At 48.5% G+C, this 21324-nt stretch overlaps 2 protein-coding genes across 2 annotated transcripts; both read left to right on the top strand.

Annotated features, from left to right (window-relative positions):
• Window positions 1-4696: 4696 nt before the first annotated feature.
• On the top strand, window positions 4697-5299 carry LOC148091783 (interferon omega-1-like). The gene has a single exon (XM_087823124.1). The coding sequence runs from the start codon at window positions 4697-4699 to the stop codon at window positions 5297-5299; it is 603 nt and encodes a 200-aa protein (XP_087679250.1).
• A 12197-nt stretch (window positions 5300-17496) lies between these two features.
• LOC107541199 (interferon omega-1-like) lies at window positions 17497-18099 on the top strand. Its single transcript, XM_087823123.1, has one exon. It carries the CDS (start codon window positions 17497-17499, stop codon window positions 18097-18099), a length of 603 nt encoding a protein of 200 aa, XP_087679249.1.
• Window positions 18100-21324: the final 3225 nt, after the last annotated feature.

The raw sequence follows: 21324 nt of genomic DNA, 5'->3' as shown, positions 1-21324 counted from the left end.
TTAAAGGGCTCTGGTTGACATGGCACAGGATTTGTGTGCCTTGCATTTGCTCCTTCCCCTAGTACTTGTGGGGACGACGCAGGAGCAGCAGTAAAAGGACTATTCTGGATTCACATGGCTCTGCCTTTGGGATTGCCCAACAGCTTTCCAATGTTATGATTCCTTCCATTCTTTGGTTTCTGGCTGTTGTTTTTACACTGAAACTTTGTGGTTTCGGGTTGGTGGGTTGTTGGCTTTTTTTCATGATACTTCCCGGGTGAAAAAATTTAAAGTTGTGTTCCGTTCTGCCACCTTGCCCTGAAAATCTCTGTAGCCATACATGGATTCATATTCAGAGTTCTTAAATATTGGAAGTTGTTGGGAGATCCAGCAGCAAGGCGGGAGGGCTGGGCGAGTGACAGTGAGCCCTGAGCCAACTGCAGGCCTCACACAGGTCCTGCACTGGAGCCTGACCTATCTCAGGCGTGAGAAGGTAGAGCTGGTGCCCAGATTTGGGCTGTGAGGGAAATCGGTGTAGCACCCGCTTGAAGTGTTCCCCAAGAGATGAGGAGACCTTGTTCTTGTCCCCTTGAGGGAAAGATTTCAATCGAGAGACAAAGCGTAAAAAAAAAGTGAGAATTTATTGACAATACACTCCAGCTAAGGAGCAGGTCAACCAGTGAGACAGTGACTGCAACTCCTGGGTTATAGGGGTTAAATGAGGGATTTTCTGGGAGGACACTTTCATTGGCATCTCAGATGATTGACTAACAGGAAAGGGTTAAGCACCGGGGGGTGGGGGTTGTCAAAATCACAGTGCCAATTTTATTATAATTAGTGGCACTGAGGCCATGCCAGCTTCTTCTGAGCTTGTGGGCCAGGAACTCTCTGACTCTGAGCATGCCCACAGGCAGTGGGCAGGCTGCTGGGCCGCCCATAGAGGGGCATCTGAAAGCCAGGTTGGCAGGGCCCCTGTGCGGGCCCCAGGGCAGGACCCGCCCTAGCCGCTCCTGTCTAACTCCCTGCTACCAGAAGCAGCAGCACATTTCCAGTGTCCAGGGCCAGAGTGTGAAGGTGGCCGCTCCTCCACCCTCCCTGCCAGCTGATCCCTGGGCTGCAGCTGTGAAGACCCCCTGATGCCCAGCGCCTCACACAGACTCAGCAAAGACAGGGAGCGGGGTCCACACTTGAACGGGAAGAACCCAGGAGCTCACCCTGCCCCTTTAGGCAGCTCCACCTCCGAATCCAACAGGCGGGAGCTGCACCCCTGCGGGACTCACTCTGGCTCAAAAACAAGACAGAGCACGTGGAGGAGCAGACAGAGGCTGAAAGTCAGCAGCAGCTGAGACCAGGGAAGAAGGGAGACAGTTAGAGCCTGGACAGGCACCAGCGGCTTTCCAGTGGCTGCTCCAGTCTGCACTCCACCAGCAGGGTGCTAAAGTTCCCTTTTCTCCACATCCTGGCCAGCACTTGTCACTTGAAGAATTGTGGATGATCGTCATTATGACAGGTGCCAGGTGACATCTCATTGTTGTTTTAAATTGCATCTCTCTGAGGATTAGTGACTCTGAACATTTTTCCACATGCCTCTTGGCCATCTGTATGTCCACTTTGGAGACGCATCTATTTAGGTGCTTGGCTCATTTTTTAATTGGATTGTTTGTCTCCTTTTTGTGAAGATGTCTGAGCTCCTGATACATTTTGGAAACTCACCCCTTATCAGATCTATCACTGGCAAACATGTTCTCCCATACAGCGGGCTCCCTTTTCCTTTTGTTGATGGTTTCTTTCGCTCTGCAGAAGCTTTTTACATTTTTATGCACCCCTATGTTCTCAGCAGCACAGTTTACAACAGATAAGATCTGGAAACAGCCCAAGTGCCCATCAGTAGGTGAGTGGATAAAGAAGCTGTGGCACAGAAGGATCTGTTACCCTTTGGGACAGCATGGATGGAACTGCAGACTCTCATGCTAGGTGAAATACGCCAGGCAGAGAAAGACAAGTATCACATGAACTCACTCATATGTGGAATCTAATGAACAAAATAAACTGAAGAACAAAATAGATACAGAGACATAGAACCATGGAGCAGTCTGATGAATTTCTGAGGAAAGGCTGGCTGGGGGAGTGGAGGGGAGACAGATTAAGAAAAGAACTTAGATGCATATACGCAAAAGCCATGGACACACACAACACTGCGGGGAAGGCCTGGGGGGGCAGGATGCTGGGTGGAGGGGTGCAGTGAGGGAAAAAGTCGGACTACTGTAACACTTTCAACAGTAAAGATAAATTTAAAATGAATAAAGAAAGAAATAACATAGCTCCATCCTTATTATTTAGATTAAGAACCGTTCATTTTAGGATCATCCAACTCTCTTTCTCTTAATTCTGGATTCCTCAAGGAAATCTTTTCATTGCCTGAGGGGATTTATCAACTAGATGAAGCCCTCAGGCCAGGGTTAATATCCACCTTGAGGGTCGGGGTTGCCAGTGCCTCGAGAGTTGGTGGCTGGGACTCTTCCCTTCTGTCCTCAGAGCTGGTGCCATGAGGATTAAATGAAAGGGAAATGAGGGGCTGGTCACTGACCAGGGGGCCTCTTGGAGCCTCTGGCCCAGACAGCCAGTTCCTGCCTTTGGGGGCTCAGCACTGGCCTCCGTCCTTCCCTCTGCCATGGCACCAGGGCCTCAAGTGGGCTACAGAGAATTTTGCCAACTTACACTTGGTCATTTTGTCAGCACAAAGGTCCCTTCCCTTCTTTCACTTCTGTGACATCCAGGATTATATTTGTTTTATTTCCCCCCACAAACAACTGCCAGTTTTGCTTCCTGGGAAAGTTGAACTGAAAAATCTGAAATCTTGAAAACTTAGAGAAAAACAGTGAAGCGCCTCTGCCTTTCTTTTCCGTCCCTTCGTATGAGCCTCAGGATGAAGGAGGAAGTAATGCCAGAGGAGCAAGACAGACCACAACCAGAAGACCTCTCTGAGGAACTATGCTGTCACTGAAATTAAAATGAAACACAGCGAGTCAGGAGGGGAAAGGAGGCTCTTTCTCCCTGACCTAGCAGCCTGGGCCTCACTGCCCTCCACTCTGAGCATGGGGCAGAGATGGACCAACAGAGAAGCCCCAGGAAACTCACAGACTCGATGAACAGCTGGAGTTCACCACTTTCTGTTCTACAATTTTCCATTGAGGGACGGCACTGAATGTCCTGTGCTCAGCTAACAAACTTTGAGCATGTTTTCAATAATTTAACTGAAGAATTTAACAATGATACCTGTACTGGGCAAATAAAAATGATTGGCCTTCTAAAGTTAAAATACATGCAATTGGATCACTAATTCCTCTACCTAAAAAGACAAAATAAACTTTTGCTCACAGCGTTTAGGTCTATAGATTTCCTGCTATCTGGGTAATGGCTCTGAGAGCAGGAGGCCACCACTGAGAACCAGGGTCCTTCACACAAACACTTCAGGGAGCAGGGCTAGGAGCCTGACAGACTGTTTTGCAGCAAAGACACAAGCCTCTCCACTTCGAGGGAAGCATAAAGACCTCACAATGGGGTCAGTCTGCCCTCCGGGAGTGAGTCCAGGAGTGTTTGCGTTGAGGACACTCTGTGATTTGAGAGGGAAGCGGTTACTAGAGCTCGTATCAAACTTGTGAATGAGGTGGTGCTGGGAAAACCTATCTTGATATTAGAATCTCCCCAAGGGCATCACCAGCCAAGAAAGAAGATTCCTGCTGTGGAGACTGGCACAGTCTGAGGAACCTGAAGGACCAGTTACAAAACGCTGGAAAGAAGTGGCACTGTGGATAGAAGTCCTGACCTAGTGGCCCCCTGACACATAAACACATAGACCTGCATGAATGAGAGCCAGAGGGAACAGAAACATCCCAGACACTGGTTCACTTCAAATCTCAGCCTCTGCTGTGAATGAAACAGTAAACAAAACCCAGTCCTTGGTTCTAAGGAGCTTATTTACCATACATGGTCCGATAAGTTCCTGACAAAATACACACCCAGGGCTGAGGGAGCCTGGCTCCATATGTAAAGGAAGGAGGCCACAAATGTTGCCCACATTCAAGCCAACTGCCTCTATTATATTCTTTTATTGATTTCAGAGAGAAGAAGGGGAGTGAGAGACAGAGAGAAACTTCAATGATAAGAGGATCCTTGATCTGCTGCCTCCTGCAGGCCCCTTGCTGGGACGGAGCCCACAGCCAGGGCATGTGCCATACCAAGAACTGAACGAGGACCTGCTGCTTTATAAGTGGACACTCAACCACTCAGACAACCCAGCTGGGCTCAAGGCCACATCTTGTTGCTAATAGAGAAGAGCAATATATGTAATAAAGTATATACATGAGAATGTTCACATGTGGGAGTATTTACACACCTACATACACTTCTGCTTTTAGGACTAAGAATTTTCTCATTTGACCGATATGTATCCTCTTGGATGGACACATCTGAAATCTAGTGTGAAAATTACAACGGCAAAACCAATAGTGTAGAGTGATGACATCCTCTTAGACCACAAGGAGAACTCAAATGAAAGTAAAAAAAAGGAAGGGAAAACAGAAAGAAGAGTCTAGAAAGGGAAAACATGCTTCCTATTTAAAGGCCATGCTTAGAAAGAAGGTCACTGGAGGACCTGAGGTCCCAGACTGTTCAGCAGGCGCCCAGCTCAGCAGGCCAGCAGCGCCCTCGCTCGCCCATGGCCCTCCTGCTCTCTCTCCTCTCGGCCCTGCTGCTGCTCAGCTGTGGCCCCGGGGGGTCTCTGGGCTGTCACCTGCCTCAGCACCACGTCCTGCTCAGCGGGGACAACTTAGTGCTTCTGAGCCAAATGAGCACAATGTCCCCTTTCTTGTGTCTCAAGGACAGAAAAGACTTCCGATTCCCCAGGCAAACGGTGGAGGGCCGTGAGGTGCAGGGGGCCCAGGCCGCCACTGTCCTCCACGAGCTGCTCCAGCAGGTCTTCAACCTCTTGCTCACAGCGCCCCCCCCTGCCGCCTGGAACACGACCCTCCTGGGCCAGCTGGGCGCGGGGCTCCACCGGCAGCTGGGGGACCTGCACGCCTGCCTGGGGCAGGGGACGGCCGAGGAGGGCTCGGCCCTGGCGACGCGGGGCCCTGCGCGGGCCTTGAAGAGCTACTTCCAGGGCATCCGGCTCTACCTCAAAGGGAAGGGACACAGCGACTGCGCCTGGGAAGTGGTCAGAGTGGAAGTCATGAGGGCCTTCTCTTCAGCAAGGACCCTGCAGGAAAGGCTGAGCGACAAGGACCGAGACCTGCCTCCTCCTGGAAATGATCCTCGGTGACAAAAGGGCCAGATCACCTTTGCACATGAGTGTTGGGTCATGTCAAAGGCTCTGATTTCTGCTTTAATCAGAGAATGGATTGAACTTTATTCAACAAATGTCTTGTCAGATTAAGCAAGAAAACGTTCGAAAATTCAGTTCCTGGGATATCAGTTCCTAAGAGGTGTCTGCACTAATGTTATTTATTTATTGTTGTTTATTCATTTATGTATTTATTTATTATTAATTTATTTTTTCAATGTACTCATAGTGATATATTCTTATGATCAATATCTGCCTTACCCTGTACTATAATTTCCAAAATTAGTTTACATTTTTATGTTACTGACTTTGCATTTTGCTTTATTTATTAAATTTTTATCAGAGGCATCTTGAGTTCATTAATTCTGAAAAACAAAATGCACATTTTGTTTTATAGAAATCTGTCTCAGAATACTACTTGTCTTTATTATAAATATAAAATTTTTTATATTTAGAGACACAGGAAGGGAGGGGGATAGAGAGATAGAAACATCAATGAGAGAAACATCATCCATTGGCTGCTTCCCGCACACTCCCTAGTGGGGATCGAACCCACAACCTGGGCATATTTTCCTCTATAGAAAGCCTTCTCACAATAGGACTTGTCTTTATTTTAAAAGTAGGTTTTTATTTTTATTTGTAGAGAGAGAGGAGGGAGAGGGATAGAGAGATAGAAACATCAATGAGAGAAACATCATCCATTGGCTGCCTCCTGCACACTCCCTACTGGGGATCGAACCCGCAACCTGGGCATGTGCCCTCACCCAAAATTGAACCGCTGACCTCTTGCTTTATGGGTCAATGCTCAACCGCTGAGACACCCCAGCCAGGCAACAGTGCTTGTCCTTTAAAGTCATTAGGACAGCACTAGTCAGAAAGTGCCTATCAAAAGCTGGAAATTCCAAGGAATTGAGAAGAGTCCTGGAAAACATGGAAGACATTCAGTACTTATGTCAGGGTTGTACTGAGTTCTATTCCATCAGCAAGGAGCAGTGGCAGAAATATCCGAGAGAGGTCGTGTAGGGAGAAGCCGGGAAGATACAGGGCATTTGGTGGCGGATGCTGGCACCCGCTCCTCTTCCTCCCTCCCTGTCCCCAGTCCTGCTTAGTGACTGCATTCACCCCTCATACCATCCCCTCCTGCAGCCTCCTTAGTGCCCGCCCCACGCACGGGTGCTCTGGCTCTGTTGTCGTTTCAGCTTCAAGGTTTCTACTTAAGAGCACAGAGTAAAAGGGAGAGACAAAAACTTGAGTGGCATCTCTATGAATTTAGGTAAATGATACATTTTTTCAGCTTCTTATTGGGAGATCATCCTTTTTGTTCTATGAAGGCATCCAACTGGTTACTTCAGGGTTACTCATATTAGAGAGCACAGTAGCTTTACTCAGTTCAGCTACTTAAATGTCAATCTCACCCCAAAACACCATCCCAGGCACACTCAGAACGTTTGACCAATTATCCCAAACCTCATGGGTCAATCCAACTGACACATACAATTAACAAACACAAGCATCTAAGATAAAGTATTGCTACACCTAGTGGATTGCTAACCAGTACAGCTATAGCCACAGGGACTGTGTGTGAATTATGTCATTTCAACCTGACATGAAGCCCCCCCACGCCCACCGCGGAACATGCTCTGGAAAACCATATGAGTGATTAAGGGTTTAAAGTAAGTTTTCTTTTAGTCAAAATGGTCTTTCCTATATACAAGGAGGAACACCACAGGGTTTATATACAATGTTGGACAATTAAGAACATCCCAGACGTCCATATTATGTGAAATTGCGGGTATCTGAGTGGACACCATGACCCTCCCCCAAGGTGGCTGTGAGTTGTAAGGACACAGCAGGTGCCCACAGTCACCTCTATTGAAGCCCCAAATTCACAGGGTCTATGCCATGCTCACTTGTGCTTCACTCCTCCTCCTAATTCTTGTTTCTCTAGAACACGGGTCATAGATCTGCACCACAGGGGCAGTTCAAACCCCAGGCCCTCCTCTCCCAAGGGTTTCCAGTTGGAGTAGCATCTAAACACCCAGTGCAGACACCTGGGCAGCTGGGCCTTCATGGGGGGACAGCAGCAGCACATCAGAGCTGAGCCAGGCCTGGGGGAGAGGGGAGACCACAGCTCTTCCACCCCCCGGCCCCGCCTTCCTCCTCTCTGTGAAGAGGGGGGAAACAATGGCTCCCCATCTATTCTGTGCTCAAATCTCACCCTGTTCCTTACCAGCTGTGGCCTTCGGGCAAGTCTGTTCTCTGAAACTCCCGCCCTCTATTGCCTTTTGAGACACAATTTAGGAAATAAGATCTTTAAGGGTATGTGTGAAAGCCTCTGAAAAATGTGATGTAGAGGTCAGTGGTCATGCTCCATAAACCAAGTTGTCGTGAATCAAACTGTTTTCCGACTGTCATCTTCTCCACAGCATTGCGTATTGGTTAAAGAATGACTGAGGCTGTGGCCTGTTCGGCTCAGAGGATAGCGCGGGGTCCCCTGCATCCCGAGTTCCACTGTGAGAAAAGGGCAGGTACCTGGCCCTCAAGTTCAATCCCAGGTGGGGAAGCAACAAATCATGTTCCTCTCACATGGAATTTCTCTCCTCTCTTTGTCTCCCTCCCTCCCTCCCTCTTTCCTCCTTTCTACTCTCTCTAAAAAAGTCAATGGAAAAATATCCATTGTTAATCAGGGGGTGATTAACAACAACAGAAGAATGTGATTCTGCACCCAGAGCTGGGGCTTGGCACCAACTCTATTGAACAGCAGTGGGACCTTGACAAATAAGGTACACACTTGTGCTCCTGGCTTTCCTCCTCTTCGCTGTGGGGACAATTATAGTATTTTTTCATAGGACTTTTGTCAGGGTTGAAGCAGTAAATACACACACAGAGCATGTCAGTGTGCCTGGCGGAAACAATCGCCACAGAGGGCACTCCGCAGAGAGGAGCCAGGAGAGCTGGTTGAGGTGGTGACTAGAAGGCAACCCCAGGGAGGCTGCTAGGTCCCGGGCAAACCATTTTTGCTTGTTTATGGTTTTGGGTTCTACATGGCTATTAGGTTCACGTACATTCAGTGAATGCATATTCCTTGTGCTGTTTGCTGGGGATACTTGCAGTATCTGTGTATTATACTTCTAAGACACGTGGCATCATTCATTTGGCACCTACCACACGCTAGTTCACACTGTGCCCAGATATTTCAAGTTCGAGTCATACATGACAGAGGTGAAATTGCCATGTACACTTACTCTCAACCCCTTCCTAGGAAGGAAGACCTGCTACCTGTGCTCACAGGACAAATCACACATGCAGAATCACAGACAAGGGGAGTCACGGCCCCATCTGCAGGCATCGCGTATTCATGAGAGAAAGGAATCTGCAAGAAGCAGGATGAGGCTATGGGAAAGACATGCTTGTGTTTGGTTCCCCCCAGATTAGAATCCTGATAAAATGTGTAAAGCAATTTTTATTCTTTAGTTGGAAAGAATTTAGAGGCCACTTAACCAATTGTTCCCTAAGCAGCACCTGCTCTAAAGATTTGTATCAATCCATCCTTTCACAGTGATCAGTCAGAAAGGGGCAGTGAAATAAGCCCTTTGCTAGACTTCATGTACCAACGTCAGTGAATTTTAGCAAATTTCAGCATCACAAGAGTCAAAATATTTTTCCTTAATTCCTGACTTTTCCTGTCATCTTATTAATGAAGAGAAACAGCCCGCTTTTTTTTCCTGGTCCGAAACTATTTTATTTATTTTCCTATCACCCCTGAGTAGGCCAGGCAGAGAACGTTTTTGTTTTGCAACTTAACATGCCCAGCAAAAGATATTCTTAAGGCAGTAGGACATACTTTCTGCTTTCTTAGTACACCTACATACTCTCTCATATAAAAGCTTCACTTTCTGACAAAATCGGTCTGTGGCTCCTGAATTGAAATAACATTACACTTTCATTTCCTCTTCAAAACAATGGAGACAGCTTTCCTAGTGATCACACAGGAAATGTACAGATTACATAAAATGATAACTGCAAATTACAAGTTGAGAATCAGAACACAGGGAATGAGAGTTGGCTCTCGGATTTACCTAACATGCAATAATCTGAATGGTGCCCATTCCACCTGCCGTAGTCGGGCCCAGCGGGGCTCTGACTGCACCTTCTTTAACACTCTGGGGTGAGCCTGTTGAGCTTCCCCGGCCAATCGCAACTCTAGGAGGGGGACTGTCTGTAGGACTGTGTAGGAACAGAGTCCCAGTTTCAACCCTTAGATCCCTCCCTGCCACATAATTGAGAGAAATCTTAGACTACATTTTGCAGAGAACCAACAAGGAAGAAAGTTTCCTGACAAAACACTGCTGTTTTGTGAATGGCAGAAAGGAGCTAAACAATCCCTCTTTCCTCACATTCAGAATATCTCTGGGGATATTATTTGAAGGCAATGATTACATAAAAAAGTGGTAAAGAACAGGAAAATGGTTACACACACCAAAAAAGAGTTGGGTGGTGATGATGATAAGAAATGAGACATAACTAGGTTTATACCTGTCGAAGATCAAAACACTAATTCAAAAGCTAACTCCTGGGCCACTCACACAGAATTGAAGATAGCATCACACCTACGCAATGAAGACAAAAGTCGCTCGCATGCCATACTAAGAAATGAAAATCAGCAGACAAGTATCTATGATGAACAAAATATAAAATTTTAAACATATGAAATGACGTTCCCCTATTTTTAGAGAGAGTGGACGGGAGGAAAGGAAGGGGCAGGAGAACGGGAGAAAGAGAGAGAGAAACATTGTTGTGAGAGCGACACATGGACTGGCTGCCTCCCGCAAGCCAAAACCCACCCCGCAACCCGTGGATGCGCCCCGACCTGCAGTCAAAGCCCAGGCCCTTCGGTGCGTGGGCTCACGCTCTCCCCGCTGAACCCCAACGACCAGGGGGCTAATTTTCATTTTGCACACAGCACTCACCGCGGGGTAATGTGAAAGACGTTTAAGCAACGGGAAACTGAATGAAAAGCGTTCAAGATTCCCGGCCCCGGCCCGGTGGCTGCGTTGGTGGGAGCGTCATCTGTACAGCAAATGCTGCGGGTTAGATTCTTGGTCAAGGACCGCACCCAGGCTGCAGGGTCAGCTGGGATGGGACAGGGGGCAACACATCCCTGCTTCTCCCTCACATCACCCTCTCCTCCCCCCCTCCTCTCTCTCTCTCCAATCCAAACACAAATATTCTCAGGGGAAGATCCAAAACAAAAGACAAGAAAGGACCTTCTGGGGAGGGCTGTGCACAGGCTGACGGAGACTCAGTCTTCACACTGAGGATGAGTGGGGTCTGTGTGTTGTTGGGAAGGGGGGCTCCCTGATTCTCTGGCAGAGCAGCTACAGGACGCCTGGCCCCTGCCCCCTGCTCCTCTGCACCCCACTCTTCCCATTCCATGTCCCAACTGTTTCCTGGCCGCCGGGTGGAGGCGCCCAGCCCGCTGACCCCCCGCCGCCTCCTCCACCTGCGCCCCGGGTGCGCTGCTCCCTGGTCCTTTGTGGTCTCCAGCCACCGATTTCCCTTCAAGGGGAGAAAGTGGCACTTCAGAGCGAAGCTCAGGGGCAGTTCTAGGTTTTGCAGAAACTCCTAAGAGGCTGTGTTTTCTGCTGAGGAGCGCTTTCTGAACCGAGGAATGCCCCTGCTACACTGCTGTCACCATGGCTGTGAGGGACTGAAAGCAGGTCCATTTGATTTTGAACCATTAACACATTTACACAGGAACACAGCCACCTATCGGCCAACGCAGCAAAGACATCCACCCAGGCTGCAGAGGGCAGGCTTCTTTCTGTTCCAGGCAAAGAAGTCTGGTGCCTTCCACCTACTTCTTCAAGCAGCAAAGAGGCCCTGTCCTGGAAAGAACTGGCCCCAGGACTTGACTAAGCCCACTTCCTTAGCTTTTGTGTCTTAGAGAAGGAAATGACGCCCCACTTCAGGCGGGGCATCCACTCTTGGGGCAGTGTGCTGCTGCAGGGAGACAAGCAGTCAGAATGTTTCTCTTTTCTTTTTTTAAAAGAAATTATTACTTATTGATTTTACAGAGAGGAAAGGGGAAAGAGAGAGAAATATCAACTGTTGTTCCACTGATTTATGCATTCATTGGTTGAGCCCTGTGTGTGTCCTACTGGGGTTCAAACCCACAACCTTGGGGTGTGGGATCGGCATTCTAACCAACTGGACTGCGCGGAAGGTTTATGGTCCGTGTTGCCAGGTGGGCACCTAACCGGCTATGTCAGACGGTAGAAAACGAAAAATTCGATTTATTGAGGGAAAGGGGTGGGGGGTGGGATATCCAAAGGGAAGGGCTACACCGCCCTGAGCCAAAGGCTATTGGGTCCATGATGTCAGCAAAAACATACCTGGGACAGTTAAACAAGAGAGAAGTGGGCCTTGGAGACAGGCAGGTTCGGGGACCTTGGGCAACAGGTTCTGGGGGTAAGGCTGAGAGTAGCTGCGACTACCCATTGCTCCCTTAGTTGCATGTCTCCTAGGGTCCCCTCAGAGGGATGGAGATGGTGCTGGGGGGGAAAAGACCTGGGTCCTTTGTCCTGAGCATATTTCTCTTTCTTGCAGGCACAGGCATGTTACTGGAGGCCTCAGGGAAGCATCTCAATACAATATATTCATCAACTTCCCAGGTGTGCTCTTGCAGGGTCCGTTCTCCACTGACTGGTCCCTGTCAGGGCGGGGGTCTTAGTCAGTGTATCTACTCCTGAGGTTTTGCTCTTCATATGGGCCTGGCCTGAAATGCAACTGAGGCCTAGATGTTATCTTTCGGGAAGAATGCTCAGGGGGGTCTTAAACTGAGTGACCAGCAATATGCTAGGCGGGAGAGATTACCCTGGGGACAAGGTTCTTGTTTTCCCAGTTTACCCTTACTAGGCACCAGGGATTACTGCCCTGCCCTGCCCTGCCCTGCCCTGCCCTGGTGAGTCTCGGTAGCCACATTCTCTGTACCTGGCCCAGCTAACAATGTGTTTCTTGCTTGCAGGCTGCGCAGCTCGCAGAGCCCTCAACATCCTCATTTCCTTTACAGTCCTGTAGGCCACTTGCAGGTTCCCAAGTGGCCTTTGTGGGTGTGGGGAAGCAAGGGGAATCCGGAAAGACCTCCCGTTTGAAGGTCCATTAGCTCTTTCTCAAAAGTAAGTTGGCAGCTTTTCAAATTCATTCCCCTATTTAGATGTTGTTTGACCTTAGAATGAGGAGAAAATTCTTACTGTCACTTTGGGTAATGACTCCGCTTGCATGCCTTCCACCTTGACTGAGTGGTAGGAGAGATGACACCCTAAAGGACTTTCAGAGAATAGAACTGCTGGGAACTGAGAGCCTGAGGAGTATCTGTCTGGCCCCAACTGAGAAGTGCCTGTGAGTTGCTCAGGCAGCTCTCTCAAAGCTCTGCCTCGGGGTGCAGGCCCCATCTTTACATTGCTTCTTCCCAGGTGATGGCTTAAAGGGCTCTGGTTGACATGGCACAGGATTTGTGTGCCTTGCATTTGCTCCTTCCCCTAGTACTTGTGGGGACGACGCAGGAGCAGCAGTAAAAGGACTATTCTGGATTCACATGGCTCTGCCTTTGGGATTGCCCAACAGCTTTCCAATGTTATGATTCCTTCCATTCTTTGGTTTCTGGCTGTTGTTTTTACACTGAAACTTTGTGGTTTCGGGTTGGTGGGTTGTTGGCTTTTTTTCATGATACTTCCCGGGTGAAAAAATTTAAAGTTGTGTTCCGTTCTGCCACCTTGCCCTGAAAATCTCTGTAGCCATACATGGATTCATATTCAGAGTTCTTAAATATTGGAAGTTGTTGGGAGATCCAGCAGCAAGGCGGGAGGGCTGGGCGAGTGACAGTGAGCCCTGAGCCAACTGCAGGCCTCACACAGGTCCTGCACTGGAGCCTGACCTATCTCAGGCGTGAGAAGGTAGAGCTGGTGCCCAGATTTGGGCTGTGAGGGAAATCGGTGTAGCACCCGCTTGAAGTGTTCCCCAAGAGATGAGGAGACCTTGTTCTTGTCCCCTTGAGGGAAAGATTTCAATCGAGAGACAAAGCGTAAAAAAAAAGTGAGAATTTATTGACAATACACTCCAGCTAAGGAGCAGGTCAACCAGTGAGACAGTGACTGCAACTCCTGGGTTATAGGGGTTAAATGAGGGATTTTCTGGGAGGACACTTTCTTTGGCATCTCAGATGATTGACTAACAGGAAAGGGTTAAGCACCGGGGGGTGGGGGTTGTCAAAATCACAGTGCCAATTTTATTATAATTAGTGGCACTGAGGCCATGCCAGCTTCTTCTGAGCTTGTGGGCCAGGAACTCTCTGACTCTGAGCATGCCCACAGGCAGTGGGCAGGCTGCTGGGCCGCCCATAGAGGGGCATCTGAAAGCCAGGTTGGCAGGGCCCCTGTCCGGGCCCCAGGGCAGGACCCGCCCTAGCCGCTCCTGTCTAACTCCCTGCTACCAGAAGCAGCAGCACATTTCCAGTGTCCAGGGCCAGAGTGTGAAGGTGGCCGCTCCTCCACCCTCCCTGCCAGCTGATCCCTGGGCTGCAGCTGGGAAGACCCCCTGATGCCCAGCGCCTCACACAGACTCAGCAAAGACAGGGAGCGGGGTCCACACTTGAACGGGAAGAACCCAGGAGCTCACCCTGCCCCTTTAGGCAGCTCCACCTCCGAATCCAACAGGCGGGAGCTGCACCCCTGCGGGACTCACTCTGGCTCAAAAACAAGACAGAGCACGTGGAGGAGCAGACAGAGGCTGAAAGTCAGCAGCAGCTGAGACCAGGGAAGAAGGGAGACAGTTAGAGCCTGGACAGGCACCAGCGGCTTTCCAGTGGCTGCTCCAGTCTGCACTCCACCAGCAGGGTGCTAAAGTTCCCTTTTCTCCACATCCTGGCCAGCACTTGTCACTTGAAGAATTGTGGATGATCGTCATTATGACAGGTGCCAGGTGACATCTCATTGTTGTTTTAAATTGCATCTCTCTGAGGATTAGTGACTCTGAACATTTTTCCACATGCCTCTTGGCCATCTGTATGTCCACTTTGGAGACGCATCTATTTAGGTGCTTGGCTCATTTTTTAATTGGATTGTTTGTCTCCTTTTTGTGAAGATGTCTGAGCTCCTGATACATTTTGGAAACTCACCCCTTATCAGATCTATCACTGGCAAACATGTTCTCCCATACAGCGGGCTCCCTTTTCCTTTTGTTGATGGTTTCTTTCGCTCTGCAGAAGCTTTTTACATTTTTATGCACCCCTATGTTCTCAGCAGCACAGTTTACAACAGATAAGATCTGGAAACAGCCCAAGTGCCCATCAGTAGGTTTGTGGATAAAGAAGCTGTGGCACAGAAGGATCTCTTACCCTTTGGGACAGCATGGATGGAACTGCAGACTCTCATGCTACGTGAAATACGCCAGGCAGAGAAAGACAAGTATCACATGAACTCACTCATATGTGGAATCTAATGAACAAAATAAACTGAAGAACAAAATAGATACAGAGACATAGAACCATGGAGCAGTTTGATGAATTTCTGAGGAAAGGCTGGCTGAGGGAGTGGAGGGGAGACAGATTAAGAAAAGAACTTCGATGCATATATGCATAAGCCATGGACACACACAACTAGCGGGGAAGGCCTGGGGGAGCAGGATGCTGGGTGGAGGGGTGCAGTGAGGGAAAAAGCGGGACTACTGCAACACTTTCAACAATAAGGATAAATTTAAAATGAATAAAGAGATAATAACATAGCTCCATCCTTATTATTTAGATTAAGAACAGTACATTTTAGGATCATCCAACTCTCTTTCTCTTAATTCTGGATTCCTCAAGGAAATCTTTTCATTGCCTGAGGGGATTTATCAACTAGATGAAGCCCTCAGGCCAGGGTTAATATCCACCTTGAGGGTTGGGGTTGCCAGTGCCTCGAGAGTTGGTGGCTGGGACTCTTCCCTTCTGTCCTCAGAACTGGTGCCATGAGGATGAAATGAAAGGGAAATGAGGGGCTGGTCACTGACCAGGGGGCCTCTTGGAGCCTCTGGCCCAGACAGCCGGTTCTTGCCTTTGGGGGCTCAGCACTGGCCTCCGTCCTTCCCTCTGCCATGGCACCGGGGCCTCAAGTGGGCTAATGAGAATTTTGCCAACTTACACTTGGTCATTTTGCCAGCACACAGGTCCCTTCCCTTCTTTCACTTCTGTGACATCCAGGATTATATTTGTTTTATTTCCCCCCACAAACAACTGCCAGTTTTGCTTCCTGGGAAAGTTGAACTGAAAAATCTGAAATCTTGAAAACTTAGAGAAAAACAGTGAAGCGCCTCTGCCTTTCTTTTCCGTCCCTTCGTATGAGCCTCAGGATGAAGGAGGAAGTAATGCCAGAGGAGCAAGACAGACCACAACCAGAAGACCTCTCTGAGGAACTATGCTGTCACTGAAATTAAAATGAAACAGAGCGAGTCAGGAGAGGAAAGGAGGCTCTTTCTCCCTGACCTAGCAGCCTGGGCCTCACTGCCCTCCACTCTGAGCATGGGGCAGAGATGGACCAACAGAGAAGCCCCAGGAAACTCACAGACTCGATGAACAGCTGGAGTTCACCACTTTCTGTTCTACAATTTTCCATTGAGGGACGGCACTGAATGTCCTGTGCTCAGCTGACAAACTTTGAGCATGTTTTCAATAATTTAACTGAAGAATTGAACAATGATACCTGTACTGGGCAAATAAAAATGATTGGCCTTCTAAAGTTAAAATACATGCAATTGGATCACTAATTCCTCTACCTACAAAGACAAAATAAACTTTTGCTCACAGCGTTTAGGTCTATAGATTTCCTGCTACCTGGGTAATGGCTCCGAGAGCAGGAGGCCACCACTGAGAACCAGGGTCCTTCACACAAACACTTCAGGGAGCAGGGCTAGGAGCCTGACAGACTGTTTTGCAGCAAAGACACAAGCCTCTCCACTTCGAGGGAAGCATAAAGACCTCACAATGGGGTCAGCCTGCCCTCCGGGAGTGAGTCCAGGAGTGTTTGCGTTGAGGACACTCTGTGATTTGAGAGGAAAACGGTTACTAGAGCTCGTATCAAACTTGTGAATGAGGTGGTGCTGGGAAAACCTATCTTGATATTAGAATCTCCCCAAGGGCATCACCAGCCAAGAAAGAAGATTCCTGCTGTGGAGACTGGCACAGTCTGAGGAACCTGAAGGACCAGTTACAAAACGCTGGAAAGAAGTGGCACTGTGGATAGAAGTCCTGACCTAGTGGCCCCCTGACACATAAACACATAGACCTGCATGAATGAGATCCAGAGGGAACAGAAACATCCCAGACACTGGTTCACTTCAAATCTCAGCCTGTGCTGTGAATAAAACAGTAAACAAAACCCAGTCCTTGGTTCTAAGGAGCTTATTTACCATACATGGTCCGATAAGTTCCTGACAAAATACACACCCAGGGCTGAGGGAGCCTGGCTCCATATGTAAAGGAAGGAGGCCACAAATGTTGCCCACATTCAAGCCAACTGCCTCTATTATATTCTTTTATTGATTTCAGAGAGAAGAAGGGGAGTGAGAGACAGAGAGAAACTTCAATGATAAGAGAATCCTTGATCTGCTGCCTCCTGCAGGCCCCTTGCTGGGACGGAGCCCACAGCCAGGGCATGTGCCATACCAAGAACTGAAGGAGGACCTGCTGCTTTATAAGTGGACACTCAACCACTCAGACAACCCAGCTGGGCTCAAGGCCACATCTTGTTGCTAATAGAGAAGAGCAATATATGTAATAAAGTATATACATGAGAATGTTCACGTGTGGGAGTATTTACACACCTACATACACTTCTGCTTTTAGGACTAAGAATTTTCTCATTTGACCGATATGTATCCTCTTGGATGGACACATCTGAAATCTAGTGTGAAAATTACAACGGCAAAACCGATAGTGTAGAGTGATGACATCCTCCTAGACCACAAGGAGAACTCAAATGAAAGTAAAAAAAGGAAGGGAAAACAGAAAGAAGAGTCTAGAAAGGGAAAACATGCTTCCTATTTAAAGGCCATGCTTAGAAAGAAGGTCACTGGAGGACCTGAGGTCCCAGACTGTTCAGCAGGCGCCCAGCTCAGCAGGCCAGCAGCGCCCTCGCTCGCCCATGGCCCTCCTGCTCTCTCTCCTCTCGGCCCTGCTGCTGCTCAGCTGTGGCCCCGGGGGGTCTCTGGGTTGTCACCTGCCTCAGCACCACGTCCTGCTCAGCGGGGACAACTTGGTGCTTCTGAGCCAAATGAGCACAATGTCCCCTTTCTTGTGTCTCAAGGACAGAAAAGACTTCCGATTCCCCAGGCAAACGGTGGAGGGCCGTGAGGTGCAGGGGGCCCAGGCCGCCACTGTCCTCCACGAGCTGCTCCAGCAGGTCTTCAACCTCTTGCTCACAGCGCCCCCCCCTGCCGCCTGGAACACGACCCTCCTGGGCCAGCTGGGCGCGGGGCTCCACCGGCAGCTGGGGGACCTGCACGCCTGCCTGGGGCAGGGGACGGCCGAGGAGGGCTCGGCCCTGGCGACGCGGGGCCCTGCGCGGGCCTTGAAGAGCTACTTCCAGGGCATCCGGCTCTACCTCAAAGGGAAGGGACACAGCGACTGCGCCTGGGAAGTGGTCAGAGTGGAAGTCATGAGGGCCTTCTCTTCAGCAAGGACCCTGCAGGAAAGGCTGAGCGACAAGGACCGAGACCTGCCTCCTCCTGGAAATGATCCTCGGTGACAAAAGGGCCAGATCACCTTTGCACATGAGTGTTGGGTCATGTCAAAGGCTCTGATTTCTGCTTTAATCAGAGAATGGATTGAACTTTATTCAACAAATGTCTTGTCAGATTAAGCAAGAAAACGTTCGAAAATTCAGTTCCTGGGATATCAGTTCCTAAGAGGTGTCTGCACTAATGTTATTTATTTATTGTTGTTTATTCATTTATGTATTTATTTATTATTAATTTATTTTTTCAATGTACTCATAGTGATATATTCTTATGATCAATATCTGCCTTACCCTGTACTATAATTTCCAAAATTAGTTTACATTTTTATGTTACTGACTTTGCATTTTGCTTTATTTATTAAATTTTTATCAGAGGCATCTTGAGTTCATTAATTCTGAAAAACAAAATGCACATTTTGTTTTATAGAAATCTGTCTCAGAATACTACTTGTCTTTATTATAAATATAAAATTTTTTATATTTAGAGACACAGGAAGGGAGGGGGATAGAGAGATAGAAACATCAATGAGAGAAACATCATCCATTGGCTGCTTCCCGCACACTCCCTAGTGGGGATCGAACCCACAACCTGGGCATATTTTCCTCTATAGAAAGCCTTCTCACAATAGGACTTGTCTTTATTTTAAAAGTAGGTTTTTATTTTTATTTGTAGAGAGAGAGGAGGGAGAGGGATAGAGAGATAGAAACATCAATGAGAGAAACATCATCCATTGGCTGCCTCCTGCACGCTCCCTACTGGGGATCGAACCCGCAACCTGGGCATGTGCCCTCACCCAAAATTGAACCGCTGACCTCTTGCTTTATGGGTCAATGCTCAACCGCTGAGACACCCCAGCCCGGCAATAGTGCTTGTCCTTTAAAGTTCATAGAACAGCACTAGTCAGAAAGTGCCTATCAAAAGCTGGAAATTCCAAGGAATTGAGAAGAGTCCCGGAAAACATGGAAGACATTCAGTACTTATGTCAGGGTTGTACTGAGTTCTATTCCATCAGCAAGGAGCAGTGGCAGAAATATCCGAGACAGGTCGTGTAGGGAGAAGCAGGGAAGATACAGGGCATTTGGTGGCGGATGCTGGCACCCGCTCCTCTTCCTCCCTCCCTGTCCCCAGTCCTGCTTCGTGACTGCATTCACCCCTCATACCATCCCCTCCTGCACCCTCCTTAGTGCCCGCCCCACGCACGGGTGCTCTGGCTCTGTTGTCGTTTCAGCTTCAAGGTTTCTACTTAAGAGCACAAAGTAAAAGGGAGAGACAAAAACTTGAGTGGCATCTCTATGAATTTAGCTAAATGATACATTTTTTCAGCTTCTTATTGGGAGATCATCCTTTTTGTTCTATGAAGGCATCCAACTGGTTACTTGAGGGCTACTCATATTAGAGAGCACAGTAGCTTTACTCAGTTCAGCTACTTAAATGTCAATCTCACCCCAAAACACCATCCCAGGCACACTCAGAACGTTTGACCAATTATCCCGAACCTCATGGGTCAATCCAACTGACACATACAATTAACAAACACAAGCATCTAAGATAAAGTATTGCTACACCTAGTGGATTGCTAACCAGTACAGCTATAGCCACAGGGACCGTGTGTGAATTGAGTTATGTCATTTCAACCTGACATGAAGCGCCCCCCCCCACCCCGGAACATCCTCTGGAAAACCATATGAGTGATTAAGGGTTTAAAGTAAGTTTTCTTTTAGTCAAAATGATCTTTCCTATATACAAGGAGGAACACCACAGGGTTTATATACAATGTTGGACAATTAAGAACATCCCAGACGTCCATATTATGTGAAATTGCGGGTATCTGAGTGGACACCATGACCCTCCCCCAAGGTGGCTGTGAGTTGTAAGGACACAGCAGGTGCCCACAGTCACCTCTATTGAAGCCCCGAATTCATAGGGTCTCTGCCATGCTCACTTCCGCTTCACTCCTCCTACTAATTCTTGTTTCTCTAGAACACGGGTCACAGATCTGCACCACACGGGCAGTTCAAACCCCAGGCCCTCCTCTCCCAAGGGTTTCCAGTTGGAGTAGCATCTAAACACCCAGTGCAGACACCTGGGCAGCTGGGCCTTCATGGGGGGACAGCAGCAGCACATCAGAGCTGAGCCAGGCCTGACGGGGAGGGAAGACCACAGCTCTTCCACCCCCCGGCCCCGCCTTCCTCCTCTCTGTGAAGAGGGGGGAAACAATGGCTCCCCATCTATTCTGTGCTCAAATCTCACCCTGTTCCTTACCAGCTGTGGCCTTCGGGCAAGTCTCTTCTCTGAAACTCCCGCCCTCTATTGCCTTTTGAGACACAATTTAGGAAATAAGATCTTTAAGGGTATGTGTGAAAGCCTCTGAAAAATGTGATGTAGAGGTCAGTGGTCATCCTCCACAAACCAAGGTGTCGTGAATCAAACTGTGTTTTCCGACTGTCATCTTCTCCACAGCATTGCGTATTGGTTAAAGAATGACTGAGGCTGTGGCCTGTTCGGCTCAGAGGATAGCGCGGGGTCCCCTGCATCCCGAGTTCCACTGTGAGGAAAGGGCAGGTACCTGGCCCTCAAGTTCAATCCCAGGTGGGGAAGCAACAAATCATGTTCCTCTCACATGGAATTTCTCTCCTCTCTTTGTCTCCCTCCCTCCCTCCCTCCCTCTTTCCTCCTTTCCACTCTCTCTAAAAAAGTCAATGGAAAAATATCCATTGTTAATCAGGGGGTGATTAACAACAACAGAAGAATGTGATTCTGCACCCAGAGCTGGGGCTTGGCACCAACTCTACTGAACAGCAGGGGGACCTTGACAAATAATGTACACACTTGTGCTCCTGGCTTTCCTCCTCTTCGCTGTGGGGACAATTATAGTATTTTTTCATAGGACTTTTGTCAGGGTTGAAGCAGTAAATACACACACAGAGCATGTCAGTGTGCCTGGTGGAAACAATCACCACAGAGGGCACTCCGCAGAGAGGAGCCAGGAGAGCTGGTTGAGGTGGTGACTAGAAGGCAACCCCAGGGAGGCTGCTAGGTCCCGGGCAAACCATTTTTGCTTGTTTATGGTTTTGGGTTCTACATGGCTATTAGGTTCACGTACATTCAGTGAATGCATATTCCTTGTGCTGTTTGCTGGGGATACTTGCAGTATCTGTGTATTATACTTCTAAGACACGTGGCATCATTCATTTGGCACCTACGACACGCTAGTTCACACTGTGCCCAGATAT

The sequence above is a fragment of the Miniopterus natalensis genome, chromosome 12 (assembly GCF_054644295.1).
Source record: "Miniopterus natalensis isolate mMinNat1 chromosome 12, mMinNat1.hap1, whole genome shotgun sequence".
NCBI classification, from domain to species: Eukaryota; Metazoa; Chordata; class Mammalia; order Chiroptera; family Miniopteridae; genus Miniopterus; species Miniopterus natalensis.
The sequence above is the reverse complement of the archived record's forward strand: the minus strand, read 5'-3'. Positions and strand labels throughout refer to the sequence as shown.